Source organism: Piliocolobus tephrosceles, chromosome 9 (genome assembly GCF_002776525.5).
Source record: "Piliocolobus tephrosceles isolate RC106 chromosome 9, ASM277652v3, whole genome shotgun sequence".
NCBI classification, from domain to species: domain Eukaryota; kingdom Metazoa; phylum Chordata; class Mammalia; order Primates; family Cercopithecidae; genus Piliocolobus; species Piliocolobus tephrosceles.
The window spans coordinates 85764235-85785773 of NC_045442.1; the positions used below are offsets into that span (position 1 = coordinate 85764235).

General features: G+C 41.5%; 1 protein-coding gene across 5 annotated transcripts in view; it reads right to left on the reverse strand.

The window, feature by feature from the left end:
• The window catches only part of ERCC6 (ERCC excision repair 6, chromatin remodeling factor), an 81222-nt gene that overhangs the window by 5358 nt on the left and 54325 nt on the right, over positions 1 to 21539 (reverse strand). For 4 of the 5 annotated variants that reach the window (XM_023230156.1, XM_023230152.1, XM_023230153.2 and 1 more), the window contains 10 exons: positions 20287 to 20457; positions 19632 to 19808; positions 15306 to 15422; positions 13162 to 13257; positions 10972 to 11187; positions 10420 to 10530; positions 9857 to 9976; positions 9321 to 9415; positions 7931 to 8076; positions 7138 to 7845 (listed from right to left, as the gene is read on the reverse strand). In XM_023230156.1, the coding sequence (XP_023085924.1) occupies positions 7138 to 7845; positions 7931 to 8076; positions 9321 to 9415; positions 9857 to 9976; positions 10420 to 10530; positions 10972 to 11187; positions 13162 to 13257; positions 15306 to 15422; positions 19632 to 19808; positions 20287 to 20457 (1957 nt within the window). Of the gene's footprint in view, positions 1 to 6220; positions 6345 to 7137; positions 7846 to 7930; positions 8077 to 9320; positions 9416 to 9856; positions 9977 to 10419; positions 10531 to 10971; positions 11188 to 13161; positions 13258 to 15305; positions 15423 to 19631; positions 19809 to 20286; positions 20458 to 21539 lie in introns of those variants that run through there. The other variant, XM_023230155.1, reaches the window with a different exon arrangement.

Sequence of the window (21539 nt, forward strand, 5' to 3'; positions counted from 1 at the left end):
TAATATCTCTTAACCAAAATTCCTGGGACCAGAAGTGTTTCAAATTTTCACTTTTTTGGATTTTGGAATAATTGCATATACAAAATGAGACATCTTGGGGATGGGCCCCAAGTCTACACACAAAATGTGTGTATTTTTAACATACACCTTACACACATAGCCTGAAGGTAATTTTAATATAATACATTTATCAATTTTGTGCAAGAAACAAAGTGTTAACTGTGTTTTGACTGTGACCCATCACATGAAGTCAGGTGTGGAATTTTCCACATCTGGCATCATGTCAAGTGCACAAAAGGTTTTGATTTTTGAGCATTTTAGATTTCAGGTTTTGGGTCAACATAGCAGAGCACTCTAGCAATAAAAATTGCTAGAGGAGGAATAGCTCTCTCTTAACTAATACAGGAGTGGCTGTCAGGATATATGAAGTTTTTTAAAAAAAGAAACAGAAGATAATATAGTATACAACCTTCTGTGTAAAAGAATAAGGGAGTATGAAATTATACATGTGCCTGCTTATTTCCACAAAAAGAAACTGATACAGTTCTGCTGTGTCCCCACCCAAATCTCATCTTGAATTGTAACTCCCACAATTCCCACGTGACAAGGGAGGAAACCAGTGGGAAGTAATTATAAAGAAGAGTCTTTCCTACACTGTTCTCATGAGTGAATGAGTCTCACGAGATCTCATGGTTTTAAAAACGGGAGTTTCCCTGCACAAGCTCTTTGCCTGCTGCCATCCATGTAAGATGTGACTTGCTCCTCCTTGCCTTCTGACATGATTGTGAGGCCTCCACAGCCACATGGAACTGTAAGTTGATCAAACCTCTTTTGTAAATTGCCTAGTCTTGGGCATGTCTTTATCAGCAGTGTGAAAATGCACTAATACAGTCCATTTGTACCAGTGGGGAGATGCGCTGCTGAAAAGATACCCCAAAATGTGGAAGCAACTTTGGAACTGGGTAACAGGTAGAGATGGGAACACTTTGGAGGGCTCAGAAAAAGAGAGGAAAACGTGGGAAGGTTTGGAACTTCCTAGAAACTTGTTGAATGGCTTTGACAAAAATGTTGATAGTGAGATGAATAGTAAGGTCTAGACTGAGGTGGTCTCAGATGGAGACGAGGAACTTGTTGGGAAGTGGAACAAAGGTGACTCTTGTTATGTTTTAGCAAAGAGACTGGTGGCATTTTGCCCCTGCTGTAGACATTTGTGGAACTTTGAACTTGAGAGAGATGATTTAGGGTATCTGGTGGAAGAAATTTCTAAGCAGCAAAGCATTCAAGAGGTGACATAGGTGTTGTTAAAGGCATTCAGTTTTATAAGGGAAGCAGTGCATAAAAGTCTGGACAATTTGCAGCCTGACAATGTGATTGGAAAGAAAACCCCATTTTCTCAAGAGAAATTCAAGCTGGCTGCAGAAATTTGCATAAGTAACGAGGAGCCAAATGTTAATCCCCAAGAAAATGGGGAAAATGTCTGCAGGGCATGTCAGAGACCTTCATGGCAGTGTCTCCCATCACAGGCCCAAAGGCCAAGGAAGAAAAAGTAGTTTCATGCGCCTGGCCCACGGTCCATGCTGTGTGCAGCTTGGGGACTTGGTGTCCTGTGTCCCAGCCACTCCAGCTGTGGCTGAAAGGGGCCAACACAGAGCTCAGGCCGTGGCTTCAGATGGTGCAAGCCCCAAGCCTTGGCAGCTTACACAAGGTGTTGACCCTGAGGGTGCACAGAAGTCAGTAACTGAGATTTGGGAACCTCTGCCTAGATTTCAAAAGATGTATGGAAACACCTAGATGCCCAGGCAGAAGTCTGCTGCAGGGGCAGGGTTCTCATGGAGAATCTCTGCTAGCGCAGTGCAGAAGGAAAATGTGGGGTTGCAGCCCCCACACAGAGTCCCTACTGGGGCACCACCTAGTGGAACTGTGAGAAGAGGGCCACGGTCCTCCAGACCCCAGAACGGTAGATCCACTGACAGCTTGTACCATGCACCTGGAAAGGCTGCAGACACTCAATGCCACCCATGAAAGCAGCCAGGAGGGAGGCTATATCCTGCAAAGCCAAAGGGGCGGAGCTGCCCAACACCATGGGAACCCACCTCTTGCATCAGTGTGACCCGGATGTGAGACGTGGAGTCGAAGGAGGTATTTTGGAGCTTTAAGATTTGACTGCCCTGCTAGATTTCAGACTTGTGTGGGGCATGTAGCCCCTTTGTTTTGGTCAATTTCTCCCATTTGGAATGGCTGTACTTACCCAATGCCTGTACCCCTATTGCCTCCAGGAAGTAACTAACTTGCTTTTGATTTTACAGGCTCATAGGCAGAAAAGACTTGCCTTGTCTTGGATGAGATTTTGGACTGTGGACATTTTAGTTAATGCTGAAATGAGCTGAGACTCTGGGGGACTGTTGGGAAGGCATGATTGGTTTTAAAATGTGAAGATATGAGATTTGGGAGGGGCCAGAGGTGGAACGATATGGTTTGGCTATATCCCAGCCAAATCTTATCTTGAATGGTAACTCCCACAATTCCCACGTCATGGGAGGAATCTGATGGAAGCTGACTGAATTATGGGGTCGGGTCTTTCCTGTGCTGTTCCTGTACTAGTGAATGAGTCTCATGAGATCTGATGGTTTTAAAAACGAGAATTTCTCTGCACAAGCTCTTTGCCTGCTGCCATCCACTTGTTCCTCCTTGCATGATTGTAAAGCCTCCCCAGCGTGTGGAATTGTAAGTCAATTAAACCTCTTTCTTTTGTAAATTGCTCAGTCTTGGGTATGTCTTATCAGCACTGTGAAAACAGACTAATACAGAAACATGTGAAGGAAATGCCAGAAACTCATGAGACTGGAAAGGGAAGGAAGGGGTGGGGACAGGGTATGACACACCTGGTGTCACACACATATACCAGGGAATGACACAACTCTGGTATTTCTTTTTGCATATTTTGTCTTTTGTTACTATGTTAATGTGTTATTACTCAGAAGATAACATAGAGTCAACAAGGATGGGAGGAAACCCTGAAGTGGAATACAAACAAATAAATTAACCTAACTATATTTTAAACTGATAGCACACACTGAAAATACAAAAAAGAGAAAAAAGAACCAAGTTCTTTTTGACTCAAGAAGTGTTTTGACCAAAAACTTAAAGACAAAAATAAATAAAAACAAATATTGAACTCTAGTTAGTATAAATAAAAACAAATATTGAATTCTAGTTAGTATAACTGTTTTTGCCATAGTTCAGGTTAGAAATTCTAAAAAACTACCATGTATCCTAGGATTGAGGAGTAACTCAGTATGTTGTGAATGAAGGTCTTGAAAAGGGAAGCTACAAACATGGAAAGGGCCCTAGGGCGCTGAAATGAAATTGGAGACAACAGTATCCCCTCATTTTATTTTGCTTTTTGGAGCTTGTTAGAGTGTAACTGATATGCAGTAACTGCTAAAGTACAGAATTTGGTAAGTTGTGACATTATGTACATACCATGAAACTATCACTACAATCAAGACAATGAACACAGCCATCACCTGCAAAACTCACGTCCCTTTGTAATCCCACCCTCAAATACCCCATCCCCAGACAACCAAGCCACTTTCTGTCATGACTGTGTTTTCTAGAATTTTAAGCAAATGGCATCAGAGTATGTACTAATCTTACTAGTCTGAAAGTCATCCATGCTGTAGCATGTATCAATACTCTATCTCCTTTTATTGCTGAATAGTATATATATATATATATATATATATATTTTTTTTTTTTTTTTTTTTTGAGATGGAGTCTCACTTTGTTGCCCAGGCGGGAGTGCAATGGCGTGATCTCGGCTCACTGCAACCTCCACCTCTCAGGTTCAAGCGATTCTCCCGCTCAGCCTCCCAAGTAGCTGGGATTCCAGAACACCTACCATCATGCCTAATTTTTGTATTTTTGTAGAGACAGGGTTTCACCATGTTGTCCAGGTTGGTCTCGAACTCCTGACCTCAGGTGATTCACCCACCTCAGCCTCCCGAAATGCTAGGATTATAGGTGTGAGCCACCAAGCCTGGCCTGTTGATTAGTATTTGATCATACGGATATGCCATGGTTAATTTAACTATTTACTTGTTGATGGACATTTGATTTCTGCATTTTGGCTATTACTAATAAAGCTGCTATGAATATTCACGTACAAGCATTTGTATGGACATATTTTCCATCTCTCTTGGGCAAATACACATCCAGGACTGAAAAGGCTATATCATAAGGAAGGTGCATGCCTAATTTTTAAGAAACTGCCAAACTGTTTTCCAAAGTGATTGTGCCACTTTACATTCCCACCAGGCGTGTATGAGAGACCCAACTCCTTCACATCTTTACCAACACTTAGTATGGTCAGTCTTCTTTCATTTTAGCCATTCTAGAGGGTGAGTAGTGGTGTCTCATTATGGTTCTAATTGGCATTTCCCTAATAATTAATAATATTAACAAGTTTTATATATTTATTTGCCATCTACATATCTTTCTTGGTGAAGTCTGTTCAAATTATTTGTCCATTTTAAAAACTGGGTTATACATTTTATTTATTTATTTTTTGACATGGGGTCTCACTCGGCTGCCCAGGCTGGAGTGCAGTGGCATGATCACAGCTCACCACAGCCTCAACCTTCCAGGCTCAAGCAATCCTCCCACCTCAGCCTCCCAGGTAGCTGGGACTGCAGGTGTGTGCTACCACACCTGGCTAATTTTTTTTTACTTTTTGTAGAGATGGGATCTCACCATGTTGCCCAGACCTGTCTCAAACTCCTAAGCTCAAGCAATCAACACACCTCAGGCTCTCAAAGCACTGGGATTACAGACTGAGCCACCACACCCAGCCAGTAATTTTTGATTGGGTTCTAGACATTGTGAATTTCATCTTGTTGGATGTTGGGTATTTGTATATTCCTGTAAACTCTCAGGTGGAGCTGAAGCAGTGCTCACTCCAAGGCGGATCATTCCCTACTACAGAGGTAAGACCCCCTACTCGGTCCTATACCCAATGCCCCATGAAATATTTTTCCAGTCTTAGCTGGTGGGAACAGGCACTATCCCTGGCCATGGGAGAGCACCAGACATCTCTCCTCTAATTCAAAAAGTTAAAGAGGAAAGGACTTTTCACTGACCTTAAGTAGTTTTCTTGCACAATGTGCTGGTCAGTATTCAGCTGAGTGCCAAAGGAGATTCTGCAGACCTGTGGGGTTCTCTCCCTGTGCAGAGCTGTCTCCTCTATCATCCCTTTCATGTGAATGCCAGCCACCCTGGCCTCCCCTGATGCTCAGCTCTGTTTTTTCAACAAAGGGTCTGCCTGGGACTCCCATCTGGGTTCTTCCTCTTTCTGTCACAGCATGAAAATTCTCTCAAGGCAGTAGGGCAGGGCAACTGGAGAGTTCAGTTCATTTGTTTCCCATCTCTCAAGAGATCACTGCCCTTTGGTGCCTGAAAAACCATTGCTTCGTATGTTTTGTCATTGTTTTCATTGTTTCACATGGAAGGGTAAATGTTAATCTGTCTTTGCTAGAAGCCAAACTCATGGTTTTTATAGACAGAGATACGTGTATCTGTGCAATTTGTTGTGCATATATATGCATGTATGTATGTGTATATATATGTACACAACAAACACATACACGCACATACATACATCTATTTCCTGATACTGTTGGCTACAAAAGCAATGACATACTAGCAGCAATGAATACACTGAGAACCCAGATCCTAGTTCCTAAATACCATTCTCCAGGGCTCCTTGAAGAAATGGCTGATTCCAGGGCTAGCACAGAATACCAACTGAGCTCAGCATATATTAGTATACCAAGAAGAAAGGAGGTGCTCAAAGAATGGGGAGGACATACCAGAGGGACAAAGGAGCCTGCCTGAAGGAGCTCCCACCCAGGAGGCAAATCTAAGACAATATGAGCATCATAATACCCCTACTAATGGATTATAGTCATGGAAAAAAAGAATCCATTAGTCCATACTGATCTAAAAATAAATAAATAAATAAATAAGGGAGAAGGGAAACCTTCTTTATAGTAGAATGTTAATCACCACTTGGCAACCACTGTAGTAATAACTGACTGAGGAAAGAATCATCAATGGATATTAAAACTAGTGGATAAAAGTTTGATGAGAAACAGGATATTTACACAGTCTCAAAGCATATTCCTTGAAAGTACAAATTAATTACAAAGGGAAAAATATTAACCTTAGCATTGAGAAACCTGGCAGACTCCATCTTAATCTTGAAAATTAACTTGTAATAGGTCAAACCACTATGTGTCTCCTGACAGATGCACTGAGTAAGATACAGTATCACCTCTGTGGTATTCCTGCCAAAAAAAGCAATGTATGCATAGATGGGTGTGTGTATGAATGATAAAGCAAAAGCTGAAAAATGTTAATAACTTAGGTAAAGGATATAGGAGAGTTCTTCGTATTATTCAAACTGATTTCTTTAAGTTTGAAATTACTTCAAAATATGAAATTAACAAAAAAATTAACCATGCTAAATAAAAGTCTTTCTGAAATGCTACACATAAACCTGCCTTCTTAAACTGAGTGCCATAAGCAGCAATCTTTGGTAACTCAAGGTCATGACATTGTGAACACAGTGACTGCTAAGGGATCACTAAGCAGGGCTATCTATACTCCATGGTCTTGAGCAATTGTTGAGTCTACATCTCCTAACTTTTCTCCCTTGACATAAGTTATCAGCTTTCGTACTTCTAGAATGTCTGTCTCTAGCCACAAGCCTGTCTCTCTCCCTTATAATGTTACTTTAATCTCCTATGGTTGGAAAATCAGATTAATGTAGCACATAGCATGTAAAGTAACTGCCTACTAATGCTCAAGTGGTACATATCTATTTAAGAATTACACACCTCCCATAAGTGGCCATAAGTACTACTGTTTTCCAAAGTTTCAAATTCTTCTAGGTCTTCAGAAAAGAGGTACAAATACAATTTTTAAAATGTCAATACATTTCAAATCTAAATTTTTGAAGAAAAACGCTTCTGGCTGAGAGCCCTCTATGCACCATCAGTTAAAGACTGCTACTGCTAGAAACAGCCTACTCATTTTCTGGTCCTAGCATCCCTGTGGCAAATGTATCAAATGGATTACCTGATTTTTTGAAAAGCTTTTCCAAAACATAATCATCATTGCTCTGTTCCTTGGCCTCACTCTTGTTTTCACTATCTTGCTTCCGGTAACGCCTTTTCTTCACCAGGTGTGGAATTCGAGTTCCTTCAAACTTGGCGTCTCTGCAATGCTTAGGGTTCTTAGGCTTTTGCTTTGGTCTCAGATGTTTCTCTAGGGTCTCTTCTTCTGCCACACTCTGATGTTTTGTTTTTGACTTGTGCTTACAAAAATTATTTTCTACTTGTTTATTCTCCCAAAAAGATTCTGTTTGAGCCTGGTTGGGTCTTTCTCTTTTGTAAGAAAGACCCAACTTTTCATCAATGCTTTCATCACCAGATGGCCTAGAAGTTTTGCCTGTTCCTGAAGAATTTGAACATTCCCCATTTCCACTAATCACTGACGACTCTTCCGGTCCAGATACTGTATTTGTCTCTTCTCCAAGCCTATCATTGCTAGCTATATTACTACTCATGTGAGGGTCATCTTTCAAAGGATCACTTTGATTAGAAGGTACTACATTTACTTCAGCTCCTTTAGCCTCAGATTTCTCTTCAGATGATGTGGCATCATTTATTGATATGTTAGAAGCAGGGAACTTTTTGCGTTTTAGAACATCATGGTCTGTTTCAAAGGCTGGTTGAATCTTTCTTTTTAGATGGCATTTGGGTGTCTGAACATCTGATCCAGTTCCTGTAAAGAGGAAAAACACCGCTAATACTACATTGTATCATCTTGTGCAATTGACTACTTTAAATTAAATGATTTTATGTAATACCTGCAAAAATCGCACTTGTTTCAGTGCTCTGGGATGCATCAGGACTAGTCAGAGTAAATAGCTCATAGAGATCATTGGATTTGAAAAAACGCCTTTGTTTTGGGTCTTTTAGCACTCTATTTGTCAAAAACTGCTTGAAGATTTGTCTAAAAAAATAAAAGATAAGCTGGTTTAAAACAATGTGTAGCTCTACCTAAAAATTCAAGTTATAAAGCAATATAAGAGAGATACGATAACAGCTGCTGCATGAATGGCTAAATAATCCCCCAAACTTTCAGCCTTGGAAAATTACAATTCAGAAAATATATAATACATCAGTTAATCTCCCACATCTTGCAGAATTTAAATTAGAAATAATACCTTATTATTTACACCAAATGAGCTTTTTCAACCTCCAAGATCTAACCCATTTCAAGAAACACTTTTTCACATGCCATCATGTGACTCATAGCCTCTCTTAGCCTCCCTGACTTGAATACCAAGGGTCCTGCCCTGCCTAGAACCTTCCTATCACAGGCTCAGCAAACTCTCTTACCTGGGCTTTGCAACGTCTCCACTCTGACCTCTCTCTCCCTGCTCCCATCTGCAGGTCCACACTCTGCTGAAGCCCCACGCCACTGCCACTCTGGAACAGGCACCTCCACCAGCCACACTGTCTCTCCCTGTCATTTATTCTCCTGGCTAAAGCATAAATCTGTAAGAGGAAGCTCTCTTCTCACAGGATCCAACTTGTCCTCCACCCTCACACAACAGTCCCTTGAGGAAGATGTATGTTCCAGGAATAGCCCAGCATGCGGTGAAGGGCACAGAACTTCCTATAAAAGCTGGGCTATGGCTCAAGGATAGTCTGTGGTGGGGGAGTGGGAGAAGCTGGCAATGTCTTGATTCTACTGTTGAAGTTACCACTGTCTAAAATCCCCTAGTCTTTACAGAAAGAGGAAGAAACAGGCATCCTGTCAACTTCTTTGTAAGGGGCATCAGAGTCAAAGACCGCCAGAACACCCACACTGATCCCACCTGCATAGTGTGTGTAAACACCAATATGGTAACATTCAACCTTGTCATTTTTTAAATTTTTTCTGAAGGCAACACACCATAGTAGGCAGAAATACTCCTTTCAAATAACAATACGAAGTTTACACGTACGTGATTCTTGAGGTAGAATAAGGTACAAAAATTACCAGGTTCAAAGACATTTTCCGACAACTCACAGTAAGCCATCTAAGCATATTTTAAAGGGAAAGAAAAAATACAAAACAAAAACCAAAACCTTAACTTATAGCAACTGTTATTCTAAGATGTTAAGACTTTTAAAAACAACACTTTGGAAAAATACCCTGCTCAAGACTCTGGAAACGCACAACCAAGAGCGGCCGTCGTGTGCACTGACCGGTGGTAGATCTTTTCTTCAATGGTGCCCGCAGTGAGGAGCCTGTACACAGTCACCTGCTTCTTCTGGCCTATTCTCCATGCTCGCTCCCGGGCCTGTGGCAGAGAGACAGAGACTTCTGAACAGGAATCCTTCCCAATGACAAGCACTGACTATAAGAAACGAAGCTAGCCAGTCACAACCTTTCACTCCCAGAGTCAGAATTTTGACTCACAATGTCAAGTACACCTAAGGCCTACTCAGGAAGATGAAGAGCCAGTTGACAAGACATCTGTACTTGAAAAAAATCTTTGTAACTATGCCTATGTTCTTTTTATCCCAACTCTAGGAATGAATGCTATGGATAAACTGTTGAAGATGGTTCCTGTCCATGTGGCTCTGAAGGGTGTCTTCTTCCACATTGAAGAACAGTAGACAACCAAAATGTGAAATGTACGCTGAAGTCAATCAGAACATCAAAGGACAGTCACAAGCACTAACCATGAAACTATATTTCTACTAACATATTCTTTTCTAAAAAAAAATAAAAAACAAACCTGCGTGTCTGTGCTTGGGTTCCAGTCGGGGTCGTAGATGACAACTCTGTTTGCCCCTGTCAGGTTGACACCTAAACCGCCCACCCGCGTGGTCAGAAGAAACACAAATATGGATGTGTCCTAGAGGTAAGACACACAACACTGAGCACACACACTTAAGACCAGTTATAGCTCTCAGCCTCTGCCTCCACATACTGTACACATGGAACTACTGGGCTGTTCCCAATACAAGGAATGGTAATGGCCTAGAGACCTCTGGTGAATCGAAATCTCATTTCACACCTTTTACTTTTAATATTTAATAGAAATATTTAAAAATTGGGTTTTTAGGAGGAAAATGCATTCTGTGGAAAACACATTCTTGGTTTGAACACACACATGCCCACCCCCACCCCCAAATATCTAGAAGTGCACGGAGTTAAAAGCAACAAGTCTCCCCTTAGCCCCCCTCCCAAGCCCAGATGTGAACGCTGCTGGGCTTGGGTAAGGGTGTGGATACGCTTAGTCCTTTTCCTCCACGTACAGCAGCACCGCTCAACTTTCCTGTTACATTCACATGTTACCTCATTGTATCTTGTAATCAGTGGCTGTCTTGAAGCTATTGTAGTGGTACCATCCATCTTGAGATAGGTATACTTTTGGGCTCTAAGGAATACTTCAAGTATGTCCAGCATCTGTTTGGAGGTGGAGGATAGGAATTTGCAAAGCAAATACACATTCCCAGTGAGTGCTTCTCTATTTGTGTAAATGGTCACACTTTTCCCCAACAGGCCTATGTTAAAAGGAGTTTCTTGCTTTAGGACAGATAAACAGAACTGTTAAAATAGTAGTTTTGGTATATCCGTATGGTTCTTACTTTTGTAAACAGCCAAAGTTCAGGCCTAAACTCACTTGCAGACCAAAATCACATGGTGAGCTTTTTTAAAAAGTCAACTTTTAGACACCAACTCTAGAGAAAGATCTAAACTCCCAAAGAAATTGGCAGACTGCCACCTCAGTATCTATCAGTGGTAGACATGCTTCAGAATCATTATTCTAGACTGAATCTCATTTTGTGAGTTGATAGCTGTCATAAAAAAACCAGCCTGTTTCCCATCTGAAGTCTGTGCACTCACCTGCCTTGACTGAGAAAACAGCAATACGCGCTGACCCTGCTTGTGCCATATTTTCAACAAAGACTCAACGACAATCATTTTCCCAGAACGTTTCCAGTACCCAAACTGATCTTCCTCTAGTTCATCATCAGGAAGACCTTTGAGATTTTTCGGACCTCCAGAAAAGAGATCAGGGTGGTTGCAAATTTTTCGTAGGGCTATGAGTCCGGAGAAAATCTATGATAAAAAAGACCATATGTACACTCAGATGACCCCATGTAAAGTAAGATTCCCTAGGCAAGGAGGCTATTTAACCTATAACACAGACTGAAAAACAGGTCTCCACCAATTTCTTAGTTTCTTCTCTAATCACAGCATTATCAGGAGCTGGGAGAAATTAACTTTCACTCATCTTGTTTCCCTGATAGAACAAGTTCTCGGAAACAAAAAAACTCTACTGGACTGAACACGTCTACAGGGGTCATATTCAATTGCTGACAATTCATTTTCCCTCACTAGAAAAAAGGTATGCTGTTCACAGCATTATAAACTTAATATAAAAAAGGAACTTGCCTTTTAAATATAGATCAGAAATGTCCTATCAACCTAAACTTGAAGACATCAGTCACGTGACTTATCAAATGCATTTAAATATTACACTCCTAAGTACCTCACTAAAAGTTCTGCAGTTTAATATGAGTCAGAGGTTGAGGATCCATTTACCTTTAGACTATTATTATATCCGGAAAAAAAAAAAAAAAAAACTGCATGAAAAATGCACGAATTGGAAACACATGAAGTATGGTCCATGCAGAAGGGCACAGAAGATGAGGGGCGAGTGCCCCTGGCCCATCCCCACAAAAGGACATTAACAAAACTTCAATAATGGGGCTCTTCCAGCCTTGAGAGGATGACTCAAATCAAACTCACTGGTATAAAAGCTCAAGCAGAAAAGGAGAAATCACCATTAAGCCAATAATCAAAGGGTCGGGTAGCTATCACTAGTAAACAACAGTTAAATAGATTAATAATAAATGATCTGAATAAGTCAGGAACACTGGCAAACCTCCCCAGAGTCATCCGTGACTCATTTTTCTTCCTTTCAATCTGCACTGTCCAATGCAGTAGTCACTAGTCACACGTGGCTCCTGAGTACATGAAGGGTGGCTAGTTCAAATTGTGATGTGCTGCATTTGTAAAATACACACCCAATTTCTAAGACAGAAACAGGAGTAAAATATCTTGCTAATCATTTTTAATTTTTGATTACATATTAAAATGTATTTTAGATACATTAGGTCAAATAAAATATACGATCAAAATTAATTTCACCTGTTTCTCTTTTTCCTCTTTAATGTGACTATTAGAAAATTTACAATTCCAAGTGTAGCTTGCATTCTGTCTCCTGGATAGTGTGATCTAGACCTTCTAACTTGGAGAGACCTGAAGAAGTTAATGGGAGATTCGTGGAGACGAACAGATGTGAATGACTGAAAAACCTCCTGTAGCTACCAATAAGAAATGAAATAAGAAATTGTGAGAGATGGTTAAAAGAAATGAAATGACCTAATCACACTCACATTAATAGTCTTTTGGAGAAAACACTAGCTAGGAACTTCTGAATTCTGGACACTAGTAGAAAGAGAGCTTTCTCAGTATTGAAAGGAACAGAATCACCATAAATAAATTACTGTCCTACCCCGGGGACAATGAGTATTAGAGCCAGGGACATTTGAACTAGATTTATATCTGGTTCCTAATATGGCAATGGTTCATAAACATTTATTGGGGAATGGGGCTCCTTTAGGAAGCTGATAAAAGTTATGAATCCTCACGATCCTCTCCATAAGATATTTAATTTTGGTCACAATATCTGGGAAAACCCAGTTATGTACCTGACACTTGCCCACCTACCAAGTAAGACCCTCGGAAGTAACAGTAACTGCACAGCTCGCAGCTGCATTTGCGTCTGGGTTCAGACTCACAGTGCACAGCTCTGCAACCTTCCACCTTCCACCAGTTATCTAATTCCTCTGCACCTTATGGCTCCGGGCCATAGGCTGACTGCGCATCTACCATGCAGGACTGTATGCAAGTAAAGTGAGATGACAGTATGTGAAAAGCCTGGCATACTACAGATCCTAGTTTCTTTTCCTCCCTCGCTTCCCTTGGTCCACAATTCATTTCTCCAGCTTCTATTTTTTAGCTGACCTGCATCTCTCCATTGAGAATCCTGTAAACTTCTTTGGAATCAACGAAATTCTGGTAGACTTTATGCTGCTCATCTGTAAGACGGCAAAATAAGACCTACGGAGGGGGAAAAAAAGGAAACTATAATTTCAAAAAAAAATTAACAGAAATAATTAAAATATCCAACAAAACTTCTCGATCAAAAGAGCACAATGCATGCGATTTTAATGATATCCCTATAATTAATATTAAAACAACAAAGGGTGATAATACTTCTCACCATACCCTCCTCACCAGCCCCTCCATCTCTGTCACTCGTCTACCTCCAGGGCCCATCCCACAGACCCCAAAGACTGGCTTCCTGCTCATGAGCAAGTTCAGGGCCCAGGTGCACAGACCATCCTCCATGTTAGTCTCCAAGTGCTCAAACCACCCCACCTCCCATGACCCATGCCATGCTCTACTCGCAGACCTGACCAGAGACCACAACCTCACCTGGAGCTCTCCCTTTCCTGGAGCTCTAAATGCAGGCCCATGAGTTACCAGACTCACCTTGGAAGGCAATCCCTACCCTCCCAGCCCACTGAACCAACCACTCCATGCCATCGTGCTCTGTGACCCTTCACCTCTCAACCCCCCTCCTTCGCGAAGTCCACCACCACCAGTTATATTCCCATGGATGCTCATTTAGCTACCCCTCTGTCACCTACCTGGACCGTTTTCAACTCCCTGCATCTTCCCTGTAAACTTCCAAATACAGGTCAACTCAACCATCAGTCTTCTGTAGGCCTATAGTCAGTGCCGGTGCTGCTGGAGAAAAGCTCCTACCTGGCAGCTTCCTGCCATGGCCTGCCCTGCTCCAGGGGGTCCTCTAAGCATGCCCACCCAGAGCCTTCCATAAGCCCAGAGCAACTGTGCCCATGCTCCTCACCACCTAAGCTACCCACACCTCTGTCTCAACTTCTACTTAAAAATAATCAGACAAATAAAAACAAAATGAAAATCAAACCTGAACCTACCAGGATCAGGCAAGATTCCCTGGTTTTCATTCCCTAACATGTCTCTACTTCTGCATCCACCTCATCTTCCTTTATTACCAGAGAAAGAGGTTCCTGAACGGGATGGAAGGCAACGCTTCAACCTCTGCACTGCATCTGAAGACCCACTCATTCTCCTCAGTATAGTGTGCCTCACCTGTTAGCCTCCAAGTGGAAGCTGGGGGCGTCCCTGAGAAAATAAGGTACAATCCCCACCTCCACTTCCTCACCTCCACTCACTCCTGAAGCCTACACACAGAGCAAGCCTCACATGCACCTCTGTTGATGTCACTGAGGCATCACTCATGACTTCCTAGTGGCCAAACACACTGGGTCCTTACCAGGTTACCCTACTCACCTTCCGATGACCAGGCCTTCACTTCTGTTCATGTACCTGTCTGCGCCAGCCTCCCCAGTCTTCCCAGCTAGCTCCTCCTCTTCTACCCTCCTCCTTGCTCTCAGCCCTGACCACACTGGCCTCCCTGCTGTCCATGGAGGCCCCAAAGCACTGCCACCGCCCACCATCTGCAATGCACTGCCTTCAAAACCTATATAACTTGCTCCTTCACCTTCTTTAGGCCTCTGCTCAAGTGTCAGTTCATCAAAGGTCTTCTCTGACCATCCCTTATAAACGGCCCACTTCCCCAAATCCTTGCCCTCAGCATTCCCAGCTTATCCTTCAATCCTGCTTCATTTGTCTCCACACTTACTGCTACTACCTGACATCTTCTAGAGTTTTTGTGACACTCTCCCTCAAGAATAAATGTGAGTTCCCACAAGAACAAAACTTGCTTTGTTCACTACTATATCTCAGAGCCTAGGATCATGACAGGCACATGGTTGGCACCTAATATAATTTGTAGCATGAACGCATTAGGGGCTTAAGGAGAATGGAGATGTTTAAAAGAGTAATTGTGTCAGTAAGAGGGAGGTCATGTGTCAGTAAGAGGGAGGTCAAAGCCTGTGGACTAGAGAAGAATCCACTGAGGGCAGACACCACAGCAGGCCTAGCCTGACCACAGTTCCAGGATCATACCTCACCAGAGTCACCCACAGAGGAGAATCAGAGCGAAGAGAAAGGCACACTTGTGCTTTAGGAATGCTTTGTTAACTCCTGGATTTACAGACCTGTTCATTTTTATCTGGCAAAGAAAGGCTCATCTTGACATCTGACTTCATTCTCCGTAGTAGATATGGATTTATGGTATCTCGTAATACACATGCACACTTGTAAGCAGTTTTGACCTTTAAAAAGAGCAGAGAAGAGAATACCATACATGTTTAAGTAATGTATTTGTTCTTACCTCTCAATAGATTCCATTCCTTAAAGAAATAAAAGAATGACCAACAGCTGTACAAAGTCAGTGGGAAATGACTGCAAAATGGTTTGAAAAAGCTAGCATAAGTTCCATATACTTCCAAGGGGTGGTAGCTTTCATAATATTATCAGTTAAAAAAATTATCTCATTAACCACAATGTACAACAAAACTGATAATTCTGTGCCTTATTTCTCTTGTACATTTTCTTTTAATTATTACTATACAGTTAAACCCTAAAGTAGAGACTTATTGGGTTCTTGACCACTACCCCTAGGGGAGAAACTGCTTTTGTACAAATCTTTGTTTATGATCTTGTATTCTCCAAAAGCTACAAAGGAACTCTGTAAAGCTGAAGATCAAAAGCTAACTCTAGGGAAAAGCTGCAGTGATGGAGCAGCCAGCCAATAAGCAGAGATTAGTGCCCACTGGAGACTTACAAGAGTCAGTTCAACAAGAGTCCTCTGATCCTAGAAACGAAAGGTCACTCTGCCCTAAAATGCAGCATATGGTTCTATAATGGAGCACGGCCACATGAGATGAGTACTAAATATACGCAAAAAACAAAGCCCCACAGCCCAGAAAACCACTCCCTCTGCAATTCACTTACAGGCAAAGTAGTCAATAAATTATTGCTACTTCAAAAAAAATATAAATAGGCTTAACAACTTAGTAAATTACTATTTCATGGAAAAAATTCCAACCAAAGTTTCAATTTAAGAAAGTCAGTTGTAAAATGAATGATAATAAAAAAGAGCTTGACCACACAGAGAGAAAAAAAGTTAAAAAATTAACTTGTTAAAAAATATTTTTAAAGAATGCTAAAAATACCTCACTCATGCACATATATGTATGTGTGTGTATCTGTTGTGTAAATGCATATGCGTAAATATTAAAATAGGCTTTACTTGGAATAATACATAAAAAAGAAGCTCAACTAATCAATGACTTTTATTTATATATAACCCCTTAAATATATCATTCAGACATTGATAAAAATCACCTTGAAGATGATGATGAGGTACCTATTACTATTTCTGATGCAGAGATGATGAAATTTCAGAATTTAAAAACACAGTCCCACCAAAGAAGCATGAATGTACAGTCTGTAAAGAAAACTGCCCCCACATCCTCCCTCTGCCCACACTCCCTTCCACAGAAGAATGAGCATGCTGGTTGGAGGTGCTGGTTAACTACACCAGGGCTAGGCTGGGGAGCGGCCGGGCTGTGGCTCCTGCTCTCTTCTGCATGCCACCCCACGGAGATGATCTTCTGTTTCACTCCCAACTGGCTCCCAGTCTGTTTCTCTGTTCATAAAAATACAAGGTGGGATCCAGCTAGATTTCTCTACCAATGCTCACATCCCAGTGCTGTGGAAAACGGACACCTTGCTAAGCATGCCCATGCTACTTCCCACTCTGACAAGAAAGAGCTCTGCCTCTTCCTGAGCACAGTGGCCTTAGGCGAGTCACCAGAACGCTGAGAATCAAAAACCTTGTGTGTGGAATGAAGTGGGTCAGCTAGGCATCTCTGCAGGCTCTTCTCAGTTCTCAGATGCCCTGCCCCAGCTGAGCACACCAACCCCAGCAGCAGTCTGTATTTGGGCTGCTGACATGCTCCCCCTCACTTTCCTCACCTTTCAGGCCCCAGCTTAGTCATCCCTTCTCCAGGAAGCCTTTCTGAGCTCCATAAGCTCTGACACTGGGCATCTCCCCTGATCACAGTTCTCACTGTCCTGTACTGGGACCAGGTTTATTTGCCATTTTCCCCTGTGCCCACCCCTACTGGACTGGAAATACCTTCATGGGAAGGCGGTTTCCAGCTCCTGCCATCATTTTAGCACCAGCATGACAGAATAAATACCAGCACACAGACTATCTTCTTAGAATTCAATAATGCACGGCAACATGGTCTTAAACAAAAAGGAGCAAATACAACCAATGCTCTGCTTCCAAAGATCTCACCCACTAGGAAGGGGAGAAAGATAAGTACACAGATTCCTGAAACAAGAACTTCAAGGAAAAAATAGATCATAATGACATATTCTCAAATCATTTTTCTATAAATGACTTATTAATGTCAAAGGAGAAGTGGTAACTTCACAGAGTTTAGATCTGGCCAACACCAACTTAAAGTAACCAGAGTTAACATCAACCATAGTGGGACAAAAGGACAGCATGTTCCTCCAGATACCATGCACTGAGGAAGACACATCACTTCTGTGATATTCCTGGCCAAAATGTATAACCTGAATCCAATCACGAAAAAATGTAAGGCAAACCCAAACTGAGGTACATTCTACAAACTAACAGGCCTATAGTCTTTAAAAATGTCAAGATAATTAAGGGCAAAACAAACGGTCCCAGATTAAAGGAGATTAGAGACACAGAAACTACTGGAACAACTGACAAAATATGAGTGATTATAGACTAGATAACAGACTCCTATCAATGTTAAACTTCCTTCTGATTTTGTTGCTTACACTGGCTATGTAAGAGGCTATCCTTGTTCTTGGAAATACACACTGAAGGATTTGGAGAAACGGGCATCAGATCTGCAACCTGCCCTCAGATGGTTAGAAAACAGTAACTTCCGCTGTAAATCTACATGGAAAGAGGTGTGGGAGAGGGAGGGGAGGAATAGTAAAGCCAATGTGGCAAAACGTTTGCAAAATGCTAACCATCAGTGAATCTGGGTGAAGTGTTAAGAGGGTTTTCTTGTTTGTTTGTTCTTTTAAAATTCTTACAACTTTTTGTTAAGTTTGAAATTATTTCAAAATAAATTTTTTTTAAAAAATGGAATGGTATAATGGGAGATTCAGAGAAAGAAGAGAGTCCTTACAAAAGTTAGCTGAAAACCATTCAATCTCAAAATGTAAAAGATGTTAAAATTGTTTCTGACAATCTTTTAATCTTAAAGGTCTAAAATTCTTTTTCTAATTAAATATTCCAAACTACAAGAGCTTCTCTTCTGGTGGAAAGTCTCACCCCTGGCTCAGCCATGACCTGGTAGGCACAAGCCAACCCAAGAAGGTCTGCACAGAAACCCTGCCTCCCAGCCAGGCTGGAGCCTGCCCTACAGGCCACAAACCACCCTGTGGCTAAGTTTACCTCCTGGCATTTCTCCTTGTGACCACCCCATTCCATCAGGTGCCCGGGCCTCTAACCTCAGGAGTCAGTCAGTCATTCACAGTAAGCTTAGCCCCTACTCCATCCCCTCGATCCTATCAGCCTCCAAACCTTGTTTGTTCTGCCTAAAAATGCCACCTGAGTCTCCTGCCCCACCATCTTTCTCAGACCACCACCCAAGATCAGGTACAGGTCCTCATGGCCCTCACCCCAGTGGTTCCTGCAGGTCACTCAGTGCCAGCCTCCCTCCTGTGACTACCCTGTAGCATGAGGAATCCCTGAAAACCAGCATCTTCCAGAGTCCTGCTCAGACACTTTCAGTAACTCAGCCCTCCCCGAGTGCCACTGCTTCCCTTTCAAGGCCCCTCAGTTCTGGCATCCACAGCTTTCTAGCTATGCCCCCACAAGCATCTCCGATCCAGTCAAGTGGGTCTCTTCACTGCCTCCAGCCACATATGGTGGCTGCATCCACACTGTTGCCCTAATCAAGGATGCCCTTACTCTCCATGGCCTACATTCCCAGAATCAGGTTAAGGGCCATGTCTCATTAAATCATCCCTGAACAGTCCGACCCTCCTGGTGTTTCTAAGTTTCTCCACCACTTTATAAGATGCACTACCCCAATTTGCAGAACTAAATTACATGCTGTTCCAAATTATTTGTCCTTGTTTCATAATTTCTAACTGCTCTTCTGACCACATGTGACATATTTTTAAAATTTGTTGTCTGACTAAAACATCCCAGGAACAATGCCAAAACTGTTTAATTTCCATTAAACAAAGAGATACTTTATTCTAGGGCTTTCCTCTCTGTGAATATTTTTCATGATGTTTTAAGTAAAAAACTACAATCAAGCAAAAATAATCTTGGGATTTTTTTTTATCAGATACCAATTTATGAGCCCGGCCATCTTTCTCACATTCTGAATGACTTGGCTACAAATTATAGTATTTAATAGGAGCATTTTAAATATTAAACTGCCAAAAGTATTATCATCCTAATATATTACCTGTACTGGGGAGGCATTTGAATATCCCCCCATGGTGATGGGGACAGAGAACTGCTCCATAAACACAGGCAACGTGCCTAACTTTCCCGGGAAGATGAAGTCAAAGAGTGACCACAGCTCTCGGAGGTTATTTTGCATTGGTGAGCCAGACAGGATGATCCGATGAGGGGTGCGAAACTATTTGAGGAAAGGAAACACCTTTTTATTAAATTTACCTTTTAGCAATCACCATTCCTACCCCAAAATGCTCCTCTGCAATATTATTTACACATTTACTCATTATTCTTGCATCATTTTGGTACTCTCCAAAACATACACATTTTATACAATTACAAATCCTTAATTACATTTGGATGAAAAAATGACAAAGAATTTTTTCTTATTGTTGAAGCTGAACACTATAGAGTTGGGTTTGGTTACATTCTAACAACCGGCCCCTAAAAGAGACACTAAATAACGTGAACAATCAGAATTAAAGACATGATCAAGCACAAAAATAAGGAGTTCTTTGCATTAAGGAAAATGCACATTTTAAATTCCTTGTGCAGTTGGCACAAGAAAAGATTCAATAAATGTGTTACTAAAAGCAGATCGTTTATTCTAAATTAAATATTCTTCTCCACCTGGAAATCTCCCTTGTTATAAGAGGTCATACCTGTTTGCAAGCAAGGGTGACAGCAGCATTTGGATTTCGAATTTTGTGTCCTTCGTCCAAGATCACATAATGCCAGTCATACCTGCTAATGTCATCCTGCATCAGTCGAATGTAGGAGTAAGATGTGATCAAAATTCCATGACAATGAGCAACATCTTGAATTAGTTTCTCCTAAGACCATAATAAAATAGTAAAGTCAGTTTTAAATAAGAAGTGACACCCTTTCAATCACGACACAATCTAAAGCACTTTATAAAAATGCACAAATACAACCATAACATGCACAATCATAGACACGATCAGCACTGGAAGTGTATTTGTTAACCTGGCAAGTAGTAAACAGTCATTATTGGGGGAAGGAGACTCTCGAAAAGATGACAAAGTTATAATACATATTTATATAAATATATACATATATTAAATTTTTATTATTTTTTCAAAACATCCTTTGTGTCCATCCTTGTTAAAACAACAATGTGAATGGAAAATATATTAATTTAAAACAAAAGGAAGAAAATAAGAGAAAATCCAAAGACGCACGGCAGACAAATCTAGGATCTCTAACAATATATAACAGGAATTCCAGGACTCAGTTGGAAAGGATATGAAAGCAATGATTTTAAAATTATAGAAAAAAAGCCAGTACAGTGGCTTACACCTGTAATCCCAGCACTTTGGGAGGCTGAGGTGGGTGGATTGCTTGAGCCCAGGAGTTCGAGACCAGCCTAGGCAACATGGTGAAAGCCTATCTCTACAAAAAAACTTTAAAAATTAGCTGGATGTGGTGCCAAGCACCTGTAGTCCCATCTACTCAGGAGGCTGAGGTGGGAGGATCCCTTGAGCCCAGGAGGTCAAGGCTGCACTGAGCGGTGATGGCACCACTGCACTCCAGCCTGGGAGACAGTCAGACTCTGTCTCCAAAAAAAAAAAAAAAAAAGAAAATGATAGAAAACAATCTCCATAAATGGAGCCGAGATTTGAATCTATAGAACAAAGCATCTCCCAGAGTGTCAGGCAGAGACACTAAAAAAAAGACTTTTCTGTAGACGTAGCTTACTAGATGTCTGAATTCCAAAAATAAATAAAAACAGCCAGGCAAAGTGGCTTATGCCTATAATCTCAGCACTTTGGGAGGCTGAGGGAGGAGGATCGCTTGAGGCCAGGAGTTCAAGACCAGCCTGAACAACAAAGCAAGACCCTGTCTCTACAAAAAATAAAAAAATTAGCAGTGCATGGTGGTGCACAGCTGCAGT